At 45.2% G+C, this 27,072-nt stretch overlaps 1 protein-coding gene across 1 annotated transcript; it reads left to right on the top strand.

Moving 5' to 3' along the window:
- Positions 1–25,552, top strand: LOC115458909 (interferon gamma receptor 2-like; the record flags this gene model as incomplete). The annotated part of the gene is made up of 6 exons (XM_030188756.1): positions 1–146; positions 11,165–11,337; positions 14,886–15,022; positions 15,942–16,080; positions 20,044–20,201; positions 24,338–25,552. Coding segments are annotated over 6 exons (855 nt in total), but the record flags the coding sequence as incomplete, so codon positions are not given.
- Between the last annotated feature and the right edge of the window lie 1,520 nt (positions 25,553–27,072).

Here is a 27,072-nt window from a genome sequence, read left to right on the forward strand (position 1 = left end):
TCTCTGATTACAGATCCTCTGCCAAAGCTGCCTGCTCCACAGAATGTAAAAATCCACTCCTACAACCTAAATAGGGTGTTGTCCTGGGACCCTGTCCTGGTGGAGAATGGCACGGGCAAAGTGACATACGAGGTGGAGTTTCAAGGGTAAGTTAACGTGAATCATTTACTGCATCTGGTACGCTCCAGTTTGAAGACCATTGGAACAACCTAATGAAATGCAATTCATGGCAAAGGCAGTGGCTAATCAAGTGGTGTCAACCTTGACCTTGTGGGTATTATCCAGCCAATGGGAGGGTGGTGGGGGGCAGGAGTACTGAAAGACAATTCTAGTCACAAGAAGAAAGGGAGTAAACCAGGGTGCTGTTCTGTGCAGGAGAAGCTTCTGCATGATGTGGGGGGACTGAACTCTGCAAGGGGCATTGGGCTGCTATTGGAGAGAACCAACAAATGTCCTGGGGGTGGTAAGAATGGGTGAGGGATGGAAGGGAAAATACGAGGGGGCTGCTGCTGGGCAAACCTGGTTGGAGTGACCACTTAACGTGGTAAGCACAGGAGCATCAGGCAGCAGCACATACCAAAAGAGGGAGAGTGTGTGTGTATGTTCCTGTCCTGAAGAGCGAGAGACAACTGGCCATAATCACTGGCTCCTTGTCCGCTTCCGCATTCAAGTACTTCTCGTACTGACCTTTAAATGCATCCACTCTGCAGCCCCCATTACCTCTCCGCTCTCATCTCTCCCTACATTCCTCCCCGTGAACTCTGCTCGCTTGACAAATCTCTCTTGTCGTCCTCCTTCTCCTCCACTGCTGGCACCTTATGCCTGGAATAGACTTCCTGGACCTATACGTCTAGCTCCATCTCTACCTGTTTTCAAATCTATGCTGAAAACCCACCTTTTCACTGCTGCTTTTAGCTCCTAGCCACAATTGCCCTCCCCTTGTCCCTTCCTCCCTTCTCACCCATTACTTCCCTCACCCGTAACTGTCTTGTCTGTCTGTATTATTTAGATTGTAAGCTCTTTTGAGCAGGGACTGTCTCTTTGTATCAGGTGTTCAGCGCTGCGTGCGTCTGGTAGCGCTATACAAATGCTAATAATGATGATAATCCAAAATGTTTTTGAGGCATGCATGATGTGTCATCAGGCCAGACCCTCAATTGTCCTGGTCCCCACGCCATTTGCTTTGATTGTGGCATCACATTCTTGGAAAAACTTTGTGGTGACTAGTTCACTCTCATGTTAAGGTTCAATATATAGTGAGGTTTAGATACAACAGGACTGTCTACGTTCAATCAGCTGACTCTATTAATTAAATTTGGTCAGTTGGTTGATTAACTAAGGGGCAGTTACTTTTTCACATTTTGTTTAGAGATCAGAAACCATTCAGTGTGATATAGGTGCAATAATAGGGGAAATCATGAGCAGGGAAAAAGCTTTTTTTTTTTCACATTACTGTATATGGTGAACCTAAGTTAAAATTTGGAACCTATGGGTTCAGCTTTATGGAAGATGCAATATTTTCCTTGAGAGTTCCGTTCCTTCAGTCTGGTTCTTCCTCCAGGGGTCAGAACTTGTACCTCTTATAGGTAATCGTCCAGGATGACTCATTTCCCAGCTAATTTACCACCACCACTGCCTCAGAGAATGAAACATCAGAGGAATAGACGGGTCACAGTAGGCTCTGGTAGACTAAGATCTGTGACACAGAAACACTCGCCCTTCCAAGCTTTGCCCCTGTCAAATTCTTTTGCAGCGTTGCATCATTATGATGGTGAAAAAAGAAGTACTGTGGTAGAACCAAAGACAATGAAAATAGCACAACCCCAGAAACATCCCCCAACTAATGACATAATTGTGAAAAGCAGAAAATGATTACTGCTCAGAGACTCCATTATCAGAGGCATTAACTTAGGAGCACAGTTTAGGGGTTCCAACGTCGTGAAATGGCTTCTCCGAGGACAAGCAGGCTGCTTGTTCTCACTGATGGGTGACGTCCTCGGCAGCCCCTCCAATCGGAATCTTCCTAGCAAAGTCCTTTGCTAGTCCTCGCGCGCCCGCGCGCACCGCGCATGCGCGGCCGTCTTCCCGCCCGAAACCGGCTCGAGCCGGCCAGTCTTCTTTCGTCCGCACTCGGTACGGCTGTGTTTTTGTCGTGTCGAGCCCCGGAGAGTCGACCTCGCGCGTCCGTGTTTTACTGACGTGTTTTTCTTCGGAAAAGTTTACTATATCTGTCGGGAAGTGCTCCGAAAACCCCCTTGGGTTTCATTTCCCCTTCCCGTATTTCCAGTTTTGCCCCGGTAAGTTTTCTTTCGTCGTCGGGGTAGGCCTCTTTTCGGCCTCGGTCGAGATTTTTTCTCCCTTAAAGTTTTGGTGCTCCAAATTCGTCATTTCGGATTTTGACTTCGCCGGCGTGATTTTTTCCGCCCATGACATCGAAGCCTTCCAGCGGCTTCAAGAAGTGCACCCAGTGCGCCCGGGTAATCTCGCTCACTGATAGGCACTCTTCGTGTCTTCAGTGTCTGGGGGCCGAGCACCGTCCCCAGAACTGTAGTCTGTGTTCCCTGTTACAAAGGCGGACTCAAGTAGCGAGATTGGCCCAGTGGAACGTTTTGTTCTCGGGCGCTTCGTCGGCATCGGCACCGGGGTCATCGTGTGCATCGACGTCATCAGCGTCCAGACCTTCATCCTTGGCTGCCAGTGCATCGAGTGCATCGAGGCATCGGCCCTCTGCATCGGCACCGAGACATCGGATAGCTGCATCGACGTCGGTGGTACCGGGACCTCGTCTCCTGATGTCGTCGGACGGTGGTGCATCGAGTGGAGTGCAGGTGAGGGCTGTCCTTTCCCCTGCTGGTGGCGGTGAGCCCTCGGGTGGGTCTCCTCCTACCCTGAGGGCTCCTGCGGTACAGCCCCCCCGAGATCGACCCTCTTCGGTCTCGGCCCCGAGGAAGCGACGGATGGATTCTACGTCCTCCTCGTCGGTGCCGGGAAGCTCCGGTGACATGCTTCGGAAGAAGTCGAAGAAGCATCGACACCGGTCCCCTTCCCGCGTCGGCACCGAGAGCTCTGGGTCGCCGAGGGAGTCGGCACCCAGCAGGCATCGGCACCGAGAGGACCGCTCACCCTCTGTTCAAGAGGTGTCGATGCGTTCCACTCTGGACAGCCCGGAACAGCCTCCACGCCCGGAACAGGTTCTGACGTCGACGCCTGCATCGACCTCCATGCCTTTCTCTGCAGCCGCTCTGAACGAGAGCCTCCGGGCCGTTCTCCCAGAGATTCTGGGAGAGCTGTTGCGCCCTACCCCTCCGGTACCGGCGGTGCTTGCGCCTCCGGTACCGTCGAGCATGGCGCCGGCTGGCCCATCGCCCGGGGTGAGGTCCCCGACGTCGGTACCGCGTGCGGTGCCGACTGCGGCCACCTCCCAGGAGGGCTCCCCGACTACGTCGGCGGAGGGAGCTTCGCCGATGCGGGCGAGGGAGTCTACCTCTCGACGCCCCCATCGTGGACGTGGCTCCACGGAGTCGAGCCGGGCGCGGTTGCAGACGCAGGTCCGTGAACTTGTGTCTGACACCGAGGGTGAGGCCTCGTGGGAAGAAGAAGAAGATCCCAGATATTTCTCTGACGAGGAGTCTGAGGGTCTTCCTTCTGATCCCACTCCCTCTCCTGAAAGGCAGCTTTCTCCTCCCGAGAGTCTGTCTTTTGCTTCCTTTGTCCGGGAGATGTCTACGGCCATCCCCTTCCCGGTGGTTGTGGAGGACGAGCCCAGGGCTGAAATGTTTGAGCTCCTGGACTATCCTTCTCCACCTAAGGAAGCGTCCACTGTTCCCTTGCACCATGTCCTGAAAAAGACATTGCTTGCGAACTGGACCAAGCCATTAAGTAATCCCCACATTCCCAAGAAGATCGAGTCCCAGTACCGGATCCATGGGGACCCAGAGCTGATGCGCACTCAGTTGCCTCACGACTCTGGAGTTGTGGATTTGGCCCTAAAGAAGGCTAAGAGTTCTAGGGAGCATGCTTCGGCGCCCCCGGGCAAAGACCCTAGAACCTTAGACTCCTTTGGGAGGAAGGCCTACCATTCTTCTATGCTCGTGGCCAAGATTCAGTCTTACCAGCTCTACACGAGCATACACATGCGGAATAATGTGCGACAGTTGGCGGGCTTGGTTGATGCTCTTCCCCCTGAGCAAGCCAAGCCTTTTCAGGAGGTGGTCAGGCAGCTGAAGGCGTGCAGAAAATTCCTGGCCAGAGGAGTTTATGACACTTTTGATGTTGCGTCCAGGGCCGCTGCTCAAGGTGTGGTGATGCGCAGACTCTCATGGCTGCGTGCCGCCGACCTGGAGAATAGAATCCAGCAGCGGATTGCGGACTCGCCTTGCCGTGCGGACAACATTTTTGGAGAGAAAGTCGAGCAGGTGGTAGAGTCTCTCCACCAGCGGGACACCGCATTCGACAAGTTCTCCCGCCGGCAGCCTTCAGCTTCTACCTCTACAGGTAGACGATTTTTCGGGGGAAGGAAGACTGTTCCCTATACTTCTGGTAAGCGTAGGTACAATCCTCCTTCCCGACAGCCTGCGGCCCAGGCTAAGCCCCAGCGCGCTCGCTCTCGTCAGCAGCGTGCGCCTCAGCAAGGCCCCGCGGCTCCCCAGCAAAAGCAAGGGGCGAGCTTTTGACTGGCTCCAGCAGAGCATAGCCGACATCCAAGTGTCAGTGTCGGGCGACCTGCCAGTCGGAGGGAGGTTGAAAGCTTTTCACCAAAGGTGGCCTCTCATAACCTCCGATCAGTGGGTTCTGCAAATAGTCCGGCAAGGATACACCCTCAATTTGGCCTCCAAACCTCCAAATTGTCCACCGGGAGCTCAGTCTTACAGCTTCCAGCACAAGCAGGTACTTGCAGAGGAACTCTCCGCCCTTCTCAGCGCCAATGCGGTCGAGCCCGTGCCATCCGGGCAAGAAGGGCTGGGATTCTATTCCAGGTACTTCCTTGTGGAAAAGAAAACAGGGGGGATGCGTCCCATCCTAGACCTAAGGGCCCTGAACAAATATCTCGTAAAAGAAAAGTTCAGGATGCTTTCCCTGGGCACCCTTCTCCCCATGATTCAGCAAAACGATTGGCTATGCTCTCTGGACTTGAAGGATGCCTACACTCACATCCCGATACTGCCAGCTCACAGACAGTATCTGCGATTTCAGTTGGGCACACGCCACTTCCAGTACTGTGTGCTACCCTTTGGGCTCGCCTCTGCGCCCAGGGTGTTCACAAAGTGCCTGGCTGTGGTAGCAGCGGCACTTCGCAGGCTGGGGGTGCATGTGTTCCCATATCTCGACGATTGGCTGGTGAAGAACACATCCGAGGCAGGAGCCCTGCGGTCCATGCAGATGACTATTCGCCTCCTGGAGCGACTGGGGTTTGTGATAAATTACCCAAAGTCCCATCTTCTCCCAGTGCAGAAACTCGAATTCATAGGAGCTCTGCTGGATTCCCGGACGGCTCGCGCCTATCTCCCAGAGGCGAGAGCCAACAACCTGTTGTCCCTCGTCTCGCGGGTGCGAGCGTCCCAGCAGATCACAGCTCGGCAGATGTTGAGATTGCTGGGCCACATGGCTTCCACAGTTCATGTGACTCCCATGGCCCGTCTTCACATGAGATCTGCTCAATGGACCCTAGCCTCTCAGTGGTATCAGGCTGCTGGGGGTCTAGAAGACGTGATCCACCTGTCCACGAGTTTTCTCGAATCCCTGTATTGGTGGACAATCTGGTCCAATTTGACTCTGGGACGTCCTTTCCAAATTCCTCAGCCACAAAAAGTGCTGACCACGGATGCGTCTCTCCTGGGATGGGGAGCTCAGGTCGATGGGCTTCACACCCAAGGAAGCTGGTCCCTCCAGGAACGCGATTTGCAGATCAATCTTCTGGAGTTACGAGCGATCTGGAACGCTCTGAAGGCTTTCAGAGATCGGCTGTCCCACCAAATTATCCAAATTCAGACAGACAACCAGGTTGCCATGTACTATGTCAACAAGCAGGGGGGCACCGGATCTCGCCCCCTGTGTCAGGAAGCCGTCAACATGTGGCTCTGGGCTCGCCGGCATGGCATGGTGCTCCAAGCCACATACCTGGCAGGCGTAAACAACAGTCTGGCCGACAGATTGAGCAGGATCATGCAACCTCACGAATGGTCGCTCAGTTCCAAAGTAGTGCGACAGATCTTCCAGGCGTGGGGCACCCCCCTGGTGGATCTCTTCGCATCTCGAGTGAACCACAAAGTCCCTCAGTTCTGTTCCAGGCTTCAGGCCCACGGCAGGCTGGCATCGGATGCCTTCCTCCTGGACTGGGGGGAGGGTCTGCTGTATGCTTATCCTCCCATACCTCTGGTGGGGAAGACTTTGTTGAAACTCAAGCAAGACCGAGGCACCATGATTCTGATTGCTCCTTTTTGGCCGCGTCAGATCTGGTTCCCCCTTCTTCTGGAGTTGTCCTCCGAAGAACCGTGGAGATTGGAGTGTTTCCCGACCCTCATCACACAGGACGAAGGGGCGCTTCTGCATCCCAACCTCCAGTCTCTGGCTCTCACGGCCTGGATGTTGAGGGCGTAGACTTTGCCTCTTTGGGTCTGTCAGAGGGTGTCTCCCGCATCTTGCTTGCTTCCAGGAAAGATTCCACTAAGAGGAGTTACTTCTTTCAGTGGAGGAGATTTGCCGTCTGGTGTGACAGCAAGGCCCTAGATCCTCGCTCTTGTCCTACACAGACCCTGCTTGAATACCTTCTGCACTTGTCTGAGTCTGGTCTCAAGACCAACTCTGTAAGGGTTCACCTTAGTGCAATCAGTGCATACCATTACCGTGTGGAAGGTAAGCCGATCTCAGGACAGCCTTTAGTTGTTCGCTTCATGAGAGGTTTGCTTTTGTCAAAGCCCCCTGTCAAGCCTCCTACAGTGTCATGGGATCTCAATGTCGTTCTCACCCAGCTGATGAAACCTCCTTTTGAGCCACTGAATTCCTGCCATCTGAAGTACTTGACCTGGAAGGTCATTTTCTTGGTGGCAGTTACTTCAGCTCATAGGGTCAGTGAGCTTCAGGCCCTGGTAGCCCAGGCCCCTTACACCAAATTTCATCATAACAGAGTAGTCCTCCGCACTCACCCTAAGTTTCTGCCGAAGGTTGTGTCGGAGTTCCATCTGAACCAGTCAATTGTCTTGCCAACATTTTTTCCCCGTCCTCATTCCTGCCCTGCTGAACGTCAGCTGCACACATTGGACTGCAAGAGAGCATTGGCCTTCTATCTGGAGCGGACACAGCCCCACAGACAGTCCGCCCAATTGTTTGTTTCTTTTGATCCCAACAACGCACCTTATCCAATTGGCTAGCAGATTGCATTTCCTTCACTTACGCCCAGGCTGGGCTGGCTCTTGAGGGTCATGTCACGGCTCATAATGTTAGAGCCATGGCTGTGTCGGTAGCCCACTTGAAGTCAGCCACCATGGAGGAAATTTGCAAGGCTGCGACGTGGTCATCTGTCCACACATTCACATCTCATTACTGCCTGCAGCAGGATACCCGACGCGACAGTCGGTTCGGGCAGTCAGTTCTTCAGAACCTGTTTGGGCTTTAGGATCCAACTCCACCCCCCGAGGGCCCTGTTTGTTCTGTTCCAGGCTGCACTCTCAGTTAGTTGGTAAATTTTTTAGGTCAATCTCAGTTATGTCCTCGCCGTTGCGAGGCCCAATTGACCTTGGTTGTTGTTTTGAGTGAGCCTGGGGGCTAGGGATACCCCATCAGTGAGAACAAGCAGCCTGCTTGTCCTCGGAGAAAGCGAATGCTACATACCTGTAGAAGGTATTCTCCGAGGACAGCAGGCTGATTGTTCTCACAAACCCGCCCGCCTCCCCTTTGGAGTTGTGTCTTCCCTTGAAGTGTATTGTCTTGCTACATACTGGACTGGCCGGCTCGAGCCGGTTTCGGGCGGGAAGACGGCCGCGCGAGGACTAGCAAAGGACTTTGCTAGGAAGATTCCGATTGGAGGGGCTGCCGAGGACGTCACCCATCAGTGAGAACAATCAGCCTGCTGTCCTCGGAGAATACCTTCTACAGGTATGTAGCATTCGCTTTCCAGGATCTTCAGCTACAAGATGTACAGACCAAATATTTATTTATTTATTGCATTTGTATCCCACATTTTCCCACCTATTTGCAGGCTCAATGTGGCTTACAATACATCATGGATAGTGGAAATATAATAGAAAATAGACATTTAGTGTTACAGAAAATTTTTGGCAACATGATAATGATAAGACATGATAGTATAACAAGCAAATATTATAAGACATTTCTAACTATGTGTGGAGGAGTTATGTATATTCACATTGATTGATCTTTGTGGTAAGCCTTGTTAAAGAGATGGGTCTGAAAGTGATCCGAGAAGAGAGCGAGGCTTCCAACGCTGATGATGTAATTCACCTGGGGACAAATGACCTGGCCAACAATGGCAAGTTTACAGCACAGAGAGCGTTCCAGAAGTTTGGGGAGGGACTGAAATCTTTGGTTTGGACTGTGGCTTTTTCTGAAGTAATTCCTACGTTGGGGAGGGGAGAGGAATTCAATAAGTGGCTTGAGTCTTGGTGTCAAGAAGAAGGTTTTAGATACATAGGATATCAATAGAAATCAAACAAAATTAAAACATGGAAAAGAAAATAAGATGATACCTTTTTTATTGGACATAAGTTAATACATTTCTTGATTAGCTTTCGAAGGTTGCCCTTCTTCGTCAGATCAGAAATAAGCAAATGTGGTAGCTGACAATGTATATAACAGTCTCTCATAGACAGTCTAGTAGGGTGGAGAATGGGGTAATACGTGGAAAAATAACAGGCTGTATTGCAGGGGCGTATCTGGAATCCGGCGGTAGGGGGGGCCACAGCCAGAGAGGGGGGGCACATTTTTGCCTCCCTCCCCCCCCCCGCCGCCGCCGCCGCCGCCGCCTCTCTCCACCCCCTCCCCGCCGTCAACCCTCCCCCGCTGCTTACTTTTGCTGGCGCCGAGGTCCGACCCGCAATCTCCGTTTTTCGTCTTCCTCCGTGGCCATGCTTCCAGGAAGTAACGCTGCAGTGCTGATTCGTTGAATCCAGTTCGACGTCTGACGTCAGACGCCGAACTGGATTCAACGAATCAGCACTGCAGCATTACTTCCTGGAAGCATGGCCACGGAGGAAGACGAAAAACGGAGATTGCGGGTCGGACCTCGGCGCCAGCAAAAGTAAGCAGCGGGGGAGGGTTGACGGCGGGGAGGGGGGCCAGGGCGAAATCTGCGGGGGCCCAGGCCCCTGTGGCCCCACGCAGATACGCCCCTGCTGTATTGTAATGATGGGCTACATCTTTCTGTGATGGGAAAAAGGATCCCTGGTGAGAAATTCAGACAGTATGTTTCTAGACATTTAAACTAGAGGGTGGGGGTGACAAAAGGAAACAGGGGATTTCGGAAAGCTACCCCTAGAATAAACATGATGGCAGAGGAAAAGGTCATGTAAATATAAAAAAAAACACCCAAACTCACTAAGCACATGGAAAGCTATGTGCACAAATGCTTGTAGTCTAAGTAAAAAGGTTCAAGACTTGCAAGCCCTGATGTTTGAAGAAAATTTGGGTATTGTTGCTATTACGGAGACATGCAGCATGTTTCGCTTGCACTTCTTCAAGGAAAACACCTTCTCAACAAGCCTGACCCGTCTTGCCAGCCATCTTGACAATAGAAATACTATGGTTGGCAAGACAGGTCAGGCTTTTTGAGAGAGGGTTTTCCTTGAAGAAGCACAAGCGAAACATCCTGCATGTCAGAAGAGTATCCCCCAAGCCAACATTATTGCTAAACCTCTAAGATGAGTACAAGAATTAAAGTTTTATAAGATATATCATACAAAATTAAGATAAAAAGCACAAAATTGTTATTTGTTGAAGAGCCAATGACAAGATTGGTGAATTAAAGCCCGATGACATTTATTTATCTACTGAAAACTGACTTATTCAAGAAGGCATACAACAAACAACCGTCCTAATTACCAAACAATAAGAATGAAGATTAAGATTGGCCCGACCCAATCATGCGACCGAGCAAACTCAATGACCTTAATGAACAAATAGTACCACTTCTAATCTAATATCGTCTACTATGCAACCACAAAAGGCCGACTAACCTCACCGCCATACATTAATACTCTCACCCTAATGTCCTCACCTGAGCAATTACATAATGCTGACACCTACACAAGATCACAATGTATTCTTCTACCATGTATGTATGCACTTGATTGTAAAACCATGTACTAATATGTACGCAAGATCACAATGTATTCTTTCACCATGTTTGTACGCACTTGATTGCAAAACCATGTGCATATTTGTAGTCCGGAATGGTAATTGCCATTACGGCAAATGTAAGCCACATTGAGCCTGCAAATAGGTGGGAAAATGTGGGATACAAATGCTACAAAATAAATCAAATAAATTGAGAGTCTCAAGTATCGCCACAAGTTCTGTTAAACAGCTTATTTAATAATTTTAATTTGTATAGTGGTTACTTTGAGAATGATACATATCTGGTATAGCAAACTATTATGCTTCCATATTGACTACATTATCAGTCACATAGATGAGATTAGCTCGGTGGAGATTATACTCTGCCAAAATGCTTGAAATAAATCAACAAATATTCTCACCAGTTTATCGGTGTTCTCTGTTGCCAAAATTACTGAACACATGCATCAGCTTTCATCAAAGTGAGCTCCTCTTTCAAAAAAAATTTTTTTTTTTAAGCTGAGGTGTTTGTGTCGAGTTTCCGAGTCAAGGTGTGCACGGGGACATAATCTTCCCCTCCCAGCCCCCATCCATTTCTAATCCATCCCCTCCTGTCCCCATGGTAGTAATGACTTTTTTTTGTCCCCATCCCTACGGATGCAGTTTTCTGTTGTCTCCGTCCCTTTGCGCACCTCTGTTCTGGAGGAGTCAAGAAGGTGATTCCCTCAGTGCATGTGATCAAGAGCCTGTAGGTCCATTCCATCTTAGATCTGAGTGTATTAGATGTTATGTTTTGCCTGGCCTTACTTTTAAGGATATGTTGACAGGCGTACAGCAACAGCGTTGAAATTCACAAACTTTCTATCTTGTTTTGCAGGTGCAATTCAACAGACTGGACTCAAATAAACTGCTTAAAGATCACAGAAACGCAATGTGATTTTACAAACGCATTTCTTGAATTTTGGAGAGTTTTTCTGCGTGTTCGGACAGTAAACAACCAAAGTGAATCTGCTTGGGTGAGCACAACGGAGTTTCAAGCAACCCGAGACAGTAAGAACTCCTGCATTTTGTCCTTATCCTTTCTTTTCTTTCTGTTTGCTCTGTATCGCTTCACCTCCCACTCCTCATGCTTACAGTTATACATGATGAAGTAAATGGAAGCCGCAGGAGAGGAAGCTTCACCTGGGTTAATGTGTGATAACTCAAGGTGATCAACTTTGGGCTGCACTAACACTTTTCCAAAGCATAATTAAGATAGAGGAAATAATATTGTATAAGTCAAGTTTTTCTAGACCACCTCCAGGAGAAGCTTGGGGCGGTTTACAAAAGTAAAAGTACAATAATAAACTTACTTTCTAGTCTTAATTCTAGAAGGAGAGAGTTCCAGCAGCCAGGAACAGTTTACGAATAGAAAGTTTAATGAAAACAGTAGCTGAAGGAGTTTGATTGTAAATAAGAAGACAAATTTCTATTTCAACGATTTTTATTGATGATGTACCACGTCAAACGAAACCAATAAAGTCAAACATTTTGTAAACATTCAGTCATGTCATAATTGTACATGTGCATCTAGTCTAACGTCATCATCATTATTTTACATCCTTTCCTCCCCCTTCCCCCCCCCCCCCCTTTATTTTACTCCTTTACCTTTATCTACTTATTTCATGGTAGGAAGACAAATTTAATATACAGGGCCAAGCTCGTGAAGAATTTCTAAACAAAAACCAGAGCAGTTTGAACCTAGTCCTAGTGGAAACTGGGAGCCAATGCAGTACTAACATAATAGTGTAGCTCTTTGAAATGTACTTTTAAGTAAATGTTTTGGCCAGTGCATTTTGAAGTTCCTGTAGTCTAGGGGTTATCTTTTTAGAGAGACCTAAGTAAAGAATATTATTATAATGTAATCCTAAGGATATAATAGCATGAACTGTTTTCTGAAGATCATTTAATTAAAAAATCTTGAACCTGTTGTAGTTTAAATAACTGGTAAAACATAGATTTCAGAATTTATTTAAGACTAGTAAAAGAGGCCCGTTTCAGAGCAAATGAAACGGGCGCTAGCAAGGTGTTCGTCGCCCACACCCCTCCCTCCCTGGCCAACCCCTTCGTTGTTCTTCCATTGCTCCGCCCCCAACGTCATGACGTTTGACGCGAGGGCGGGGACTGGAGCGATTCCCCCCCCCCCCACCTCCCTGCCTCCCTCCCTGCCAACCCCTTCGTTGTTGTACCATTGCTCCGCCTTTGAGGGCAGGGCCCGGAGCGATTTCCCACCCCCCCACGCCTCCCTGCCTCCCTCCCTGCCAACCCCTTCGTTGTTCTGCCATTGCTCCGCCCTCGAGGGCGGGGCCCGGAGCGATTCACCACCACGAACCTTCGAACCTTTTTGAAGGAAGTCAGGGCTTGGCTTCACTGACGTCAGTGTCCTCAGAACGTTGAGGGTGAGTTTTATTATAGTAGATGAGGTTCTGTCTCAAGAGAAGAATTGATAAATACTCCCAGACTCCTAATAATACTGCTCAAATGAGAAACCATTCCATCCATAACAAGCTGTTCAGAATGCATGGGGCAATTTTTGTCACTGGTTCAACCTTATTTGCTTATAATTTCAGTGAATAAGAGTTCATCTATAATGAGATTTTTGGCAGACTCTCAAAATAGTCATAGGTGTGGTGGTATTACATGGCAAAATGATCTGGATATCATTCACATAAAGATATATGATAATCCTAGGTCCCTTATCTTACCCAGGGTACTTAGGTAAATATTAAAAAGAACAGAGGACAGCGGGGACCCTTGGGGCACCCCACAACCTGGTTCCCAAAACTTGATTAGGATCTGTTTCTCAGAAAAAGGGAGAATCATGTCCAAACATTATTATAACTTATCACGGCAAACTAAATTAAATGCAGATAATAGATCTAATTGTATTAATAGTGTGCTACCATCTTTGTAAATTATCCCTCCTCATTGAACGAGGCTAGTAAGCAGCAATCTGTACTAATGGTTTTTTGTAAACCATGACTGCATAGGATCTCAGTGTTTCCCAAACCTGACCTGGGGGAAACCCCAGCTATCCAGGTTTTCAGAATATTCATAAATTGATTTGCATACACTACCTTGGAGGATGTGATAAAAGCAATTAGCTTAACTGAATTTAAAAAAAAAGAAAGGTTTGGACAAATTTTTGGAGGTAAAGCCCATAAATTATTCCTGGGAATAGGTACCGTCTTCCTACTTTTTGAGATCCTGACTTGGCCACTGTTGGAAACAAGATGCTGGGCTTGATGGAGCTTTGGTCTAACCCAATATGGCAATTCTTATGTTCTTATACCCCCTATTGTATGATTTTTTTTTCTTATAAATCACTTTATTTTAAAAATAATTTGTTTTTTCACATATATTTATAGTGTGATAACTTTTATTTGAACAACAAAAAATGGCTTTTACTAGTCTGTATTACAGATTGTCGGCTTTTTCAATGAAATGTATTTGAAAACTTAAAAAAACAAACTAAAAATCAGTATAACCCTGGAAGGTAATTCAGAAACAAACTATTCTTTCACCTTTGTTCCAGGTGTATAATATTTTTATACATTTAATTATTCAAATCCATATATAACCTGCGAGGCTATGTACAATCTGCTCACATTGATACCTACACTTATTTCATGGAACTATGCTTGCAAAATCAATAGGATAAGCCTGATGGATTTTGTAGATGAACCCATAGGTCTGTCCCATTCATAAAACCTTTCTTACCACAGGTTTGAGCAAGTCTCAAGAGGGGTGACATCATGATTGAGGCCCAAGGGATTGGGTAATATAAAGGGAATTCCATACGCCCCAAATAATATATCACCTGAGAATGAAGTTTCCTATCTTGCACCATACCTTCTAGCAATATGTAAGACCAAAACTCGCCCTCTCGTTTGATAGCTTGCCACCTTCTGGAATGGATGATGACAAGCTTGACGAGCTTTGTGTCACCCCCTCCCAGATGGGGTGACAAATGGGGAATGTATAATTATGGTACAGCCAGAGACCCCCTCCCCCCCCCCCCCCCCCCCCACTGGAATGGTGGCGGGCCCAGTCATAGAGCTCAGGCTATTACAGACCTTGGCTGAGTCAGAAATCTGATGGCTGACATAACTGGGAGCTTACTGGAAAAGTATGGCCTAGTTTGTAGCCCGGATTGAGGCCTAAATAAGCTAAATTAGGAAAAGTTAGGTCAATAGATATGGAAACAAAATGGAGGATTTCAGCACAAGATGGAAGCCGTATCTGTTACAAAGTGGAATTTTCTCTAATGTATGTTAGAAAAACAAGTTGAGAAATGAGTGAGTCATGCCAGGTGCAAAGAAAATAGGGAACTAGCTGTCCAAGAGGGGAGGGAGACTTTCCTGTGAGCAGGATTGTGGTCAGCCAGTTTGGAATTTACATTAGAGTCAATGGAATGCATTGGTTTTCTATGTACTCGAAATTGTATATATGAGAGGGCAAAAACTGAGCATTTTAGAAGACCTGATTGTTTTCCTTGCAAAAAAGTAGAATATGGTCTTTCCTGATTGACTTTGATTTTTTGCTGTGTTCATTTCTAGCAATTGTGGGACCTCCGACTTCAGTAAAAGTCACTTCAGATTATGGATTACTTACTGTCACTTTCTCTCCTCCCTTTGAGAAGATTTCTGAGCTAAAGTATTATGTGTATTACTGGAAAAACAATGCAGAAAAAAAGGTATGTATTATAGGTCTAGCTATGGGAGACTGGCTTTGCTTTGTTTTGGGATGAGATTATTGTTGCCTGGGGTGACTTATTTCATCACATGTACACAGAAATGGAACCAGATTTCAAATACATCTCTATATATAAAAGGCACCACCAACGTTCTAAATGAAGCCTCCAGCCGGAAGTGTGAAGTGACAGAGATATCCGGTTTCCCCATGAATGTCTGCCCCGCCCTCACTCTCTCTGTAACACAAACAGTGAAGGAAAACACAGCACAGCACGAAATCGCTCTCTCTGTAACAGTGAAGGGGGGAGGGGAGAGAGAGCAGAGGCCCTCACTCTCTCTGTAACACAAACACAGCACAGCAGAAAACTTAACACTGAAGGACTCGACTGGGAGGGGGGAGGGGACAGACAGCACAGGGGAAGGGAGTGAGGGCAGAGGGCAGGGTCACACACACTCCCACATGCACACTCTGAAGAAAACCTTGCTAGCCCCCGTTTCATTTGCATCAGAAACGGGCTTTTTTTACTAGTCTTAGTATAAATCCAAAAATAGTTCTGTATCAGCTTGTTGTAGAAACCACCCAAATGGATCTGATTTGTGTTGGATTTCCTTATATTTTCTTCTCCTTCAGCATAATTGTTGGATATGGCCACTAGCAGTCTGCCATGTTTATTTGGCCTGTAACATAGTAACATAGTAGATGACGGCAGAAAAAGACCTGCACGGTCCATCCGGTCTGCCCAACAAGATAACTCGTATGTCCTACTTTTTGTGTATACCTTACCTCGATTTGTATCTGTCTTTTTCAGGGCACAGACCGTATACTGTGTGCTATGAAAAGAGTCATGAAGCAAAAAGTGGTGGAATGTAATTGTGACAGTTTTTTTTTTCTCTAATTTTTTTTTTTGTTTTGTTTTTAAGGTGAAAGGAACACAGTCCACATCCGTAACTCTTCGTGACCTGTATTCTTGGACGGAATACTGTCTGCAGGTGTTTGCAGAATACAGTGAAAGAAATGGGACACTTAGTGAACCTGTGTGTAACAAAACTACAGCCACAGGTGATGCTCTGTTCTTTGTAAAGTTTCTGAAAGCATGCTAACAGTTCAGAGAAGGCCTACCGTGACAATCAGTTATTTGCTTTTCTGGGCCACGACTACTAGGAGGCATGGGATAGGTTTAACCAATGCCTCGATAGCAGTATCAAAATAGATGCCAGTTAGTAAGCTTAAATCAAATCCCATAAGGGAGGAATATAAGCTTGTAATACCAGAACTGGACTCTATGTCCGGAGGACCCAGTCAGGGGGCTTGAGATTGATGCATATTTTAAAATTGGATTCATAGATTGTGAAAATAGTGCACAGCGGTCATTTCCTTCTCTGTCCCTTCTTTGATTAAAAAAAAAGAGCTTTGTAGCTATTGCTTGTGTAACCTTGGCATCCTAGTTGGACTGTTGCAGTCTGCTTTACCTGAGGAGACAACAGGTGATCCAGAACGCAGCAGTTTGGTTGCTCAGAGAGTATAGAACAGAAAAGGACAGGTACAAATCAAGGTAAGGTATACACAAAAAGTAGCACATGTGAGTTTATCTTGTTGGGCAGACTGGATGGACCGCGCATGTCTTTTTCTGCCGTCATCTACTATGTTACTATCAAATATATTTTCAAAGCACTTAGCCTTCCAAAGTTCCATAGGTTTCTATGGAACTTTGGAAGGCTAAGTGCTTTGAAAATATGCCTCATAGGTTACTATTTGTTTACAGAGGCTCATAAAATTTAAGATTTCAACCCAGCCAGGTAGGGAATTTTAGTGAATATACCCCGTGCTGATCATTACCTTCTCGATCTCCATCAAAGAGCGTGAGGACAGCTAAGAACTTTAAATTTGTTCTTTTTTTCTTGTGCCTATACCAAAGCTATAGAATATGATGCCAAATGATGTTTGTGCAGTGGACAACTTGTAAGGTTTTCCGTGGATGTTGAAAAATTTAGCAGCTCTTGAGGGGAGTTTTCATTGCTCTTAACCACATGTGTAGCTAGTAATCTCTCAGGCTCGTGAACCCCAAAAGTTAATATCTGTTGATAACTCTAATCAGGATGACTTACCAAGCTAAGTTGATATTAGCAACTATTCTGTTGTCATATTGGGGCGAGAGTCCATTTGGCCCATTTTTTTTAGAGGTGTAATCTGGAAACAAGAACCAGTCTACTACTACTACTTAACATTTCTAAAGCGCTACTAGGGTTACGTAGCGCTGTACAGTTTTAACATGGAAGGACAGTCCCTGCTCAAGGAGCTTACAATCTAAAAGACAGGTGTACAATCTAAAGACAGGTGTACAATCTAAAAGACAGGTGTACAATCTAAAAGACAGGTGTAGAGTCGATCTGATAGGGCATACTATATTTCTCGAAAGGTTAGGTGCCGAAAGCAGCATTGAAGAGGTGAGTTTTAAGCAGAGATTTGAAGATGGGTAGGGAGGGGGCTTGGCGTAGGGGTTGAGGAAGATTGTTCCAGGCATAGGGTGAGGCAAGGCACAATGAGCGGAGCCTGGAGTTGGCAGTGGTGGAGAAGGGAACTGGAAGGAGGGATTTGTCCTGTGAGCAGAGGTTACGGGCGGGAACATAGGGGGAGATGAGGGTAGAGAGGTAGTGAGGAGCCGCAGACCGGGTGCATTTGTAGGTAAGGAGGAGAAGCTTGAATTGTATGCGGTAACTGATCGGAAGCCAGTGAAGTGACTTGAGGAGAGGGGTGATATGAGTCTATTAAAGGCCCTGGATTATTATATTAGTAGGAAGAACAATATTCTCATAACTTAGTTTTATGTGGTCATTGAGGTTCACATACAATTGGGTCCTCTAATAAGGTTGAATGAGACAAAAAATTGGCAGTTTAAATGAGTTAGTTATTTGGGGGGGGGGGGGGGGGGGGCTTAAACATTTTCGATTATCGTAATATAATTTGGAGTGAGAGGTTATTTTAGTAGGATGTATAACTCCGGCCTAATACTTGGGATCCTTAAGACCTGCTTTTTTCGTGGTCCAGGATTTTTATGTATTTGTAATTTTTGTGTTGCTGTTCGCTGTGTAACCTTGTAAGTGTCTTGGGTGTGAGTGAGACTAAAGAAAAGAATAAAGATAGTACAAACCCTGCACAGGCAGGATTGAGGAGCTTGAAGTGTGTAAGACTAGCAGAAAGACGGAAGGCATTCATATGTCTAGTGTTTTCCACAGAACAAGATGCTCGTGGGTAAGGGATCATGCTGTGAAGCTGGGAGGGAAGCTTGGAAGTGCGATCAGATCTCTATTCAGTGACAGGGTTATGCATATCTGCACTTGCCTACCAGCAGAGGTAGTTAGCTGGCAAAATCACAGTACAATTCGAGCATGCTTTGGACTAGATTAGAGGACTGATGTCCGAGCAAGGGAGGGAGAAAACACAGCCAATCCTGAGTATATAGCAGTATCTTGAAAAAAAAACCAAACACACAAACAGAAAAAACCATGTAATGAAAGACTGAGGGAAACTACCAATTGTTGCCGTGTTCTTGGATATTGACTGATACTCGTGTGCAGTGCTAGGTAAAACAGTGGGTATTACTCAGATGCTGGCTATGGTAAATCAGGGGAACTACCCAATACCCTTCTCCGCTGCACAGCTCAGTCATGACATTCATGACATGAGAAAAGCACCAGGGACAAGTACAGTAGGCTGAGAGAAAATAGGACTGATGCAAGGACATTAGGCACTCTAGGAAAACCTTCAGCCTTATGCTCTCCCTCCCAGCATAATACGAGTAAATGAATAGTAAAAAAAAAAAAAAAAAGCACCCTCTGTTATTTCTTTGATTTTTATATAGTTGTTAGAACCTTTTTGTTTTGCTCTGACTGTAGCAGCTGTTTAGTACATCTCCCCTTCCCCTTCCTGCCCAAAGCTGCTGCCTTACACAACTGTTTATTTCTTCCCAATGGCTAGGCTGGCCCTGAGAGAGAGAGGGTGCTTTTTTTTAGATTTAAGAAACTTTATTGGCATGACAAATTTTGTATGTGTTGTCAAGCAAAATGGTTTAAAGGAGAAAAAAAATACATAATAAAACCAACAGTAATTCAAGTTACAGGGTAGAGAACTGTTAATAGTATGCACAATTATCAGGTTTTTAAACTAATCTTTGTTTTAAAAATGGAATGGAAAGGAAAGGGACAGAAATGGAGAAATCTGTTACTTTAAGCCTGTCGCAAGAAGTAGCCTACACTGATTTTTAATAAAATTTCTAGGCTTTTTTTTAAGGTGGGTAAAATGGGACTGGTTGATGTTTGTTTATAGCCAGGGAATAATAGCCAAACATGTTTAAATTGGAGGAACAGGCTTGGCTGCAACTTCTTGGAAATTGATTCTACAGGACAAAGTCATCCTGTTTTTGTAGTTTCTTTGCTGCTCAACCACAAAGTGAAGATTCCAGCAGAAACAACATGCATTCAAATTTAACACATTTGTGTAATTCAGAGTTTTGCAGTGATTCGTTTACTTTTGCAACGGTTTTCTATTCATCTTCTCTGTGATGGCAGCAGTAGTGATGTGCTGATTGATCTGTTCTTTATGAGCCAATCGACATTCTAAAAATGTAAACAGATGCCAGCTTATGCTACGTGACTCACACAGGCTGTAACACCTCTTGATTTGTATTCAAGATTATTGACAAACATGGCAAAAAGCTATATAAAAAAAACCCACATTTGTCAAGGTGGAATACAATGTGGTGTTCTAACACATTTAACACTGCAGGCCCTGATATAATGCAGTGATCCATTAAACTTATACCACATAGGGTAGCGTTCCATCATGCCTGTGGATAATAAAGCAGTGTTCTATCATGTTTAGACAATAGGGCCTGTGGATAATGCATGATCTCTCATGTTTACGCTGTGGGGCTTGTGTATAAAGTGGTGTTCCTTTATGTTTAGGTGATGTCTTGTATCCGTCAGAGCTTCTCCCTAAAGTGATGATGCTTGTTCTCTTTTTCAGCTAGAGCTGCGGCAATCTATAAAGCAGCAAAAATTTTCACAGTACCAATCATTGTATTTATCTTGGTAGTCGGCTATTTCACATTGAAACAGAAGTTTTTTGAAGTTATTAAACGCTGGATTTCCCCTCCTTTTAGGATACCGTCACACATTGAGGAAGTAAGTAGCCGCTTGACCAATTCATGTTTATCATACAATTTCTTTTTCTAAAGGGTCTGTTTACTAAGCCGCACTAGCGGTTGTCCCGGCGCTAATGCTGGCAGAGCCCATTCTCTTTGAATGGGCTCTGTCGTCATTAGCGCTGGGACAGCCACTAGCACGGCTTAGTAAACAGGAGCACAAGTGTTTATATTATGAAAAGTTTTTATGGATCCCATTTGTCCATATTTATGATGTCATATTAGGGACATTGTTCTAAACATGGCTGCTCTTAAGTGCTTAGACAAACTTTCAGGAGAGCAGTTAAAAGAAGTTTAAAATAATGGTTAACCAATGTGGGTTCAGTATTCTACCAGCTGTGTGTGCTTTTGTAATACCATGCAGTGTAGAGCTTGCTGTTGTGATAAAATGAGCTCTTCATGCTTTGCATAGAAACATATTTTGTGGCAGATTTGAGGATTTATTTTGCTGAGAACATCAGTAATAGCAGGCACATGGGGTGGAGGCAGGGAGGAATTAATTCAGAAACCAAGGAAGGTTTCCTTATGACAACGGCTTATTCATATGTACTTTTTGAGAAGTACAGTTGTGGGGATTAGAGCCTGCTTTCATTCTTCACCTTTCTATAACCTGAATCAGTGACTTTGTTCCTGAGATTTCTTTATTGTGAATTTGTGATTCGTTTTTACTTGACGAAAAATCTGACAGTTTCCTGCACGATTTCTTGACGGCACCTTATACTGAAGGGTCACAAGCTGGATCCAAATTTGACCTGCAAAAGGAAGTTTCAGGCAGCCAGAACTCAGTTTCATTATATTACATGGATGAATCTCTTCATAAAGGCATTTAATGATCAAACATGAGTTGAAATCATCAATACCAGTTTTTATCCGTGACCAAGAATACATATAATCTGCAAAGAATCTTGTTCTCAGGATCAATGTAGGTACTAGAACTCTATATTGAGAAGGGTAATAATTAGCCACAGTTCAACCCTGTGACTGGACTTCTGCACCTCCATTCATCCTTAATCAACTTCTATTGCATAACACTTAGTGGATCCTCCCATTCAGCTTTACCCATAATGTCCATCAAAATATTTTGAAAAAAATTTAAAGGAGAGGTTTCATACGCTGTAAAGTATACATTACAACCCCCCCCCCCCCTCCTTTATCCCTTGGTGGTTTCTTCCAGGTCATGCCAGCCTGGAATCATTTTGAACTTGTTTCCTTCTCCTCAGTGCAGGTAGAGCTGTCAGCAGCACTCTATTTTTTTCTAGAAAATTATCCCTGCCCTTCTTTCCTGTTTTTTGAGCCTTCATATTTTTTATCATTTTTTAATACCTTTTTTTTTTTTCAAAACTATGAATTCTTTTATCCGAGGAATGAAAACGAGATTGAAGTGTGCCAGTGCTGGGGGAACCGTCTTAGTTATCAAGAATCTTGCATCAGACGTCACATAGCATGGTGTTGGAAAATTGAGAGTCTGCAAAGCTAGAAAATACTGTGATATTTCACAGATTCCTCTTTATATGTGGAGTAGTGGTTAGAGTGGTGGACTTTGGTCCTGGGGAACTGGGTTCAATTCCCACTGCAGGCACAGGCAGCTCCTTGTGACCCTGGGCAAGTCACTTAACCCTCCATTGCCCCAGGTACAAATAAGTACCTGTATATAATATGTAAGCCCCACAGAAAGTCCCATTCCCTTTTCCCTATTTGAGATTCTACATAGAATGTTGCTACTATTGGAGATTCTAGATGGAATGTTGCTACTATTGAGATTCTGTTGCTACTATTTGAGATTCTACATGGAATGTTAATGTTGCTATTCCACTAGCAACACTCCATGTAGAAGCCTGCCCTTGCAGCTGCGCAGGCTTCTGTTTCTGTGAGTCTGACGTCCTGCACATACGTGCAGGACGTCAGACTCACAGAAACAGAAGCCTGCGCGGCTGCAAGGGCAGGCTTCTACACGGAATGTTGCTAGTGGAGGAGTGGCCTAGTGGTTAGTGTGGTGGACTTTGGTCCTGGGGAACTGGGTTAGATTCCCATTGCAGGCACAGGCAGCTCCTTGCGACTCTGGGCAAGTCACTTAACCCTCCATTGCCCCTGGTACAAATAAGTACCTGTATATAATATGTAAGCCGCACTGAGCCTGCTATGAGTGGGAAAGCACGGGGTACAAATGTAATATATTTCTGTCAGTGATAGGAATGATTATAAGCTTTCTAGTTGTACGTCACCGTCAAACTGATCAAATTACTCTTGATGACCAAAGCATAAGAGTTCTGTCTGAAGTTGCGTTGTGTCTAATTTAGGAGACAAGCCAAATAGACTAAAATACGGCAGCAGTATGCAGGTTATGCAGTGATGGTTTTAGATATCACATAGTTCTAAAGTGTAAAATTGAGGAAAAATAAGTGAAAACTCCCTTTTCAGTATGGAAGAAGTGCTGAAGAGAACAGTGCTGTAATCTGTAACGGGTATATTTATTTATGTATTATTTTTATTTATTTGTACCCCGCGCTTTCCCACTCATGGCAGGCTCAATGCTGCCTTTCTGTGGGGTTTACATAGTATAAACAGAATTCAAACATGCGTGGGATATGCATAAAGGAATCCTGTGCAGTAGGAATGGATCCTCAGAAGCTTAGCCGAAATTGGGTGGCGGAGCAGGTGGGGGAAGAGGGGTTGGTGGTTGGGAGGTGAGGATAGTGGAGGGCAGACTTATACGGTCTGTGCCACAGCCAGTGATGGGAGGCGGGACTGGTGGTTGGGAGGCGGTAAATACTGCTGGGCAGACTTGTATGGTCTGTGCCCTGAAAAAGGCAGGTACAAATCAAGGTAAGGTATACACATATGAGTTTATCTTGTTGGGCAGACTGGATGGACCATGCAGGTCTTTTTCTGCCGTCATCTACTATGTTACAGGTACTTATTTGTACCTGGGGCAATGGAGAGTTAAGTGACTTGCCCAGAGTCACAAGGAGCTACCTGTGCCTGCAGTGGGAATCGAACCCAGTTCCCCAGGACCAAAGTCCACCACACTACCCACTAGGCCACTCCTCCACTAGCAGTATTCAATGTAGAAGCCTGCCCTTGCAGCCGCGCAGGCTTCTGTTTCTGTGAGTCTGACGTGCAGGACGTCAGACTCAGAAACAGAAGCCTGCGCAGCTGCAAGGGCAGGCTTCTACATGGAATGTTGCTAGTGGAATAGCAACATTAACATTCCATGTAGAATCTCAAATAGTAGCAACAGAATCTCAATAGTAGCAACATTCCATCTAGAATCTCCAATAGTAGCAACATTCCATGTAGAATCTCAAATAGGGAAAAGGGAATGGACTTGATATGCTGCCTTTCTGTGGGGTTTACATAGTATATACAGGTACTTATTTGTACCTGGGGCAATGGAGGGTTAAGTGACTTGCCCAGAGTCACAAGGAGCTGCCTGTGCCTGAAGTGGGAATCAAACTCAGTTCCCCAGGACCAAAGTCCACCACCCTAACCACTAGGCCACTCCTCCTCCACTGTTGCTACTATTTGAGATTCTACATGGAATGTTGCTATTCCACCAATGTGGCCGCGCAGGCTTCTGCTTCTGTGAGTCTGACGTCCTGCACGTACGTGCAGGACGTCAGACTCACAGAAACAGAAGCCTGCGCAGCCTTCTACATGGAATGTTGCTAGTGGAATAGCAACATTCCATGTAGAATCTCCAATAGTAGCAACATTCCATGTAGAATCTCCAATAGTAGCAACATTCCACGTAGAATCTCAAATAGTAGCAACAGAATCTCAATAGTAGCAACATTCCATCTAGAATCTCCAATAGTAGCAACATTCCATGTAGAATCTCAAATAGGGAAAAGGGAATGGGACTTGATATGCTGCCTTTCTGTGGGGTTTACATAGTATATACAGGTACTTATTTGTACCTGGGGCAATGGAGGGTTAAGTGACTTGCCCAGAGTCACAAGGAGCTGCCTGTGCCTGAAGTGGGAATCAAACTCAGTTCCCCAGGACCAAAGTCCACCACCCTAACCACTAGGCCGCTATGATGTAGTACTAGTATTATGAGTGCTGATGTCCACATTGACCTTCTCTTTTGCCTTTCATTTTTTTTTTTTTTTGCAGTATTTAAATGAACCCAAAGAACATGTCCTTCTTGCAGTTCAGGAAAAGGGTAGTTTCACCGAAGATCACTATGACACGTTGTCAGTTGTTTCCAGGGATTGAGGCAGTGATAAAAAGAGGATTCTTCCGTCTCCGAGGCCATGGTGTCTGGCTCATGGAAACTTACTCCTGGAAGTTGCAAATGATCAGTGAAACACAGACATCAGTTTACAAAAGTGGTGACACCAACGGTAGTTTGAAGTATCTATTGGATCATTGAAGGAAGCAAATGGTTATGTTCAGGAAAAACTGAAAGACGTTACACTAATCCCCACCCCCCTCAAAAAAAAAAAAAGGTAGGTCTGGCACCTTTTCTCTTTGCTATTTATTCCTCTCTATTTTTATGGAGGGAGGGATATGGTTTGGTAGAGACAGTTCCTCCCACGGCTGTGCTAGGAGAGCTATTAATCCCATGCATATGAGCAAAGGAAACTGTTTTCTTCTGCAATAAAACCCCCAAGACCAATCCTGCAAATTTGCACATGGAGCAGAACAACAGCTGTGGTGGGAGATGGAAAGTGACCCCCCATGCTAAGCACTTTCTTCGTCAAGTATGTTAAATTCAGGAAGCAACGGTCTTGAACTGTGTATACACAAGCTCAGATGTTTTACCAAATAGCCTGAATATGAAAGAGCGTTTGAAATGTTTCTCTAGTTCATTAACAGCTGATTGTGCTCTTCTGGGAGATGACGATATGGAGGAATCATTATATCTGGAATGGGCTCTTGATGCGAGATGCTGTTTTTGAATACTGCGTTCCTTTCCACTGCTTGACAAGGCAAACTATAGAGCCATATGTGAAACATTTTTAGGATTTCCTTCAGGAGCTTTTCTTTCATCTTTAATCATTGTTGCATTAAAAAAGATGTGGGTGCTTTGATTAAGTGGTTGAATAAGTTGTGGAATATCTGTGAAATGGAAAGATTGAGGGCTATTCGTTGTAAAACTTTATCTAAATGGGAGGTGGTTTGGGAGCCTTTTATTTCACATTGTTCGTTTTGAGTACAGAAACTTAAAGGGAGATGTGATGGTGTTTTTTTTTTTTTTTTTAAATAGGGTTGGGGTCTTGTTTCATAAAACTTGTTATAAATTATGGAAGTTACTAGTTTGTGTTATTTCAAGTATTTAAGAGACTTTTGAATTATTTTCTTGCTGTTTATTAATGCTTGCATATGTTGATGTAATTGTTTTACTCTCTGTTTATGTATTGTCTCTAATTGTTTAATAAAGACTTCTTTAAATTTCAAAAAAAAGTTGTGGGGGCTTGTTTGTTTTGGAGTATGATGGGGGAGGCGGGGATAGTGCTGGGCAGACTTATACTGTCTGTGCCAGAGCCGGTGGTTGGGAGGCGGGGATAGTGCTGGGCAGACTTATACTGTCTATGCCAGAGCCGGTGGTGGGAGGCGGGACTGGTGGTTGGGAGGCGGGGATAGTGCTGGGCAGACTTATACAGTCTGTGCCGGGGCTGGTGGTTGGGAGGCTGGGATAGTGCTGGGCAGACTTACACGGTCTGTGCCCTGAAAAGGACAGGTACAAATCAAGGTAAGGTATACACAAAAAGTGGCACATATGAGTTTATCTTGTTGGGCAGACTGGATGGACCGTGCAGGTCTTTTTCTGCCGTCATCTACTATGTTACTATGATACTGTATGACAAATAAGATGGACAATGCTGAGCCTAATCATAAATAATACAGTTGGTAGCCCCAGAGCTCAATAACTGTCCTCTTTTACAAATGATTTTAGTATGTAACAAAGTTATAAGAATTAAAAAAAAAAAAACTTCTGTTCAGTGTAGAAAATAAAGAAGAGGAAAGGCTAAAGCGGCTAGGGCTCTTCAGCTTGGAGAAAAGGCGGCTGAGGGGAGATATGATAGAGGTCTATAAAATAATGAGTGGAGTTGAACGGGTAGATGTGAAGTGTCTCTGTTTACACTTTTCCAAAAATACTAGGACTAGGGGGCATTCGATGAAGCTACAATGTAGTAAATTTAAAACGAATCGGAGAAGATTTTTCTTCACTCAACGTGTAATTAAACTCTAGAATTTGTTGCCAGAGAATGTGGTAAAAGCGGTTAGCTTAGCGGAGTTTAAAAAAGGTTCGGACGGCTTCCTAAAGGAAAAGTCCATAGACCATTATTAAATGGACTTGGGGGAAAATCCACTATTTCTTGGATAAGCAGTATAAAATGTTTTGTATTTTTTGGGGATCTTGCCAGGTATTTGTGGCCTAGATTGGCCACTGTTGGAAACAGGATGCTAGGCTTGATGGAACTTTGGTCTTTCCCAGTATGGCAATACTTTTGTACTTACGAAGTTTGCTGTTATCATTCATGCTTCTTCTTTTAAATTGACAAGAGGCAGGTGCCACCTCATAAACTAACCAATTTATTGAGGCATGAACTTTCAAGGACCAGAGTACACTTTGTCATATTCAGTGAAGTGGAGTCTGGTCCTCATGCCTCAGTAAATTAGTTAGGCTGGAAGATGCCACACCAGACTAACACAATATCTTATTTAAATATATAGGGGGAAATATTCAGCTGGCGGCAGTGAATATTTTGCTGACCACTGCCAGTGTTATTCCTGGATATTTAAAACTAGACCATGTCTGGGCTTTGGCACAGAACCTTCAGTTTATGCGGTGCCAGCTAATACACAGCCGGTTAAGTCTATGTTTATAGGACTGAATAACT

This window comes from Microcaecilia unicolor, unplaced genomic scaffold (assembly GCF_901765095.1).
Source record: "Microcaecilia unicolor unplaced genomic scaffold, aMicUni1.1, whole genome shotgun sequence".
Lineage (NCBI taxonomy): Eukaryota > Metazoa > Chordata > Amphibia > Gymnophiona > Siphonopidae > Microcaecilia > Microcaecilia unicolor.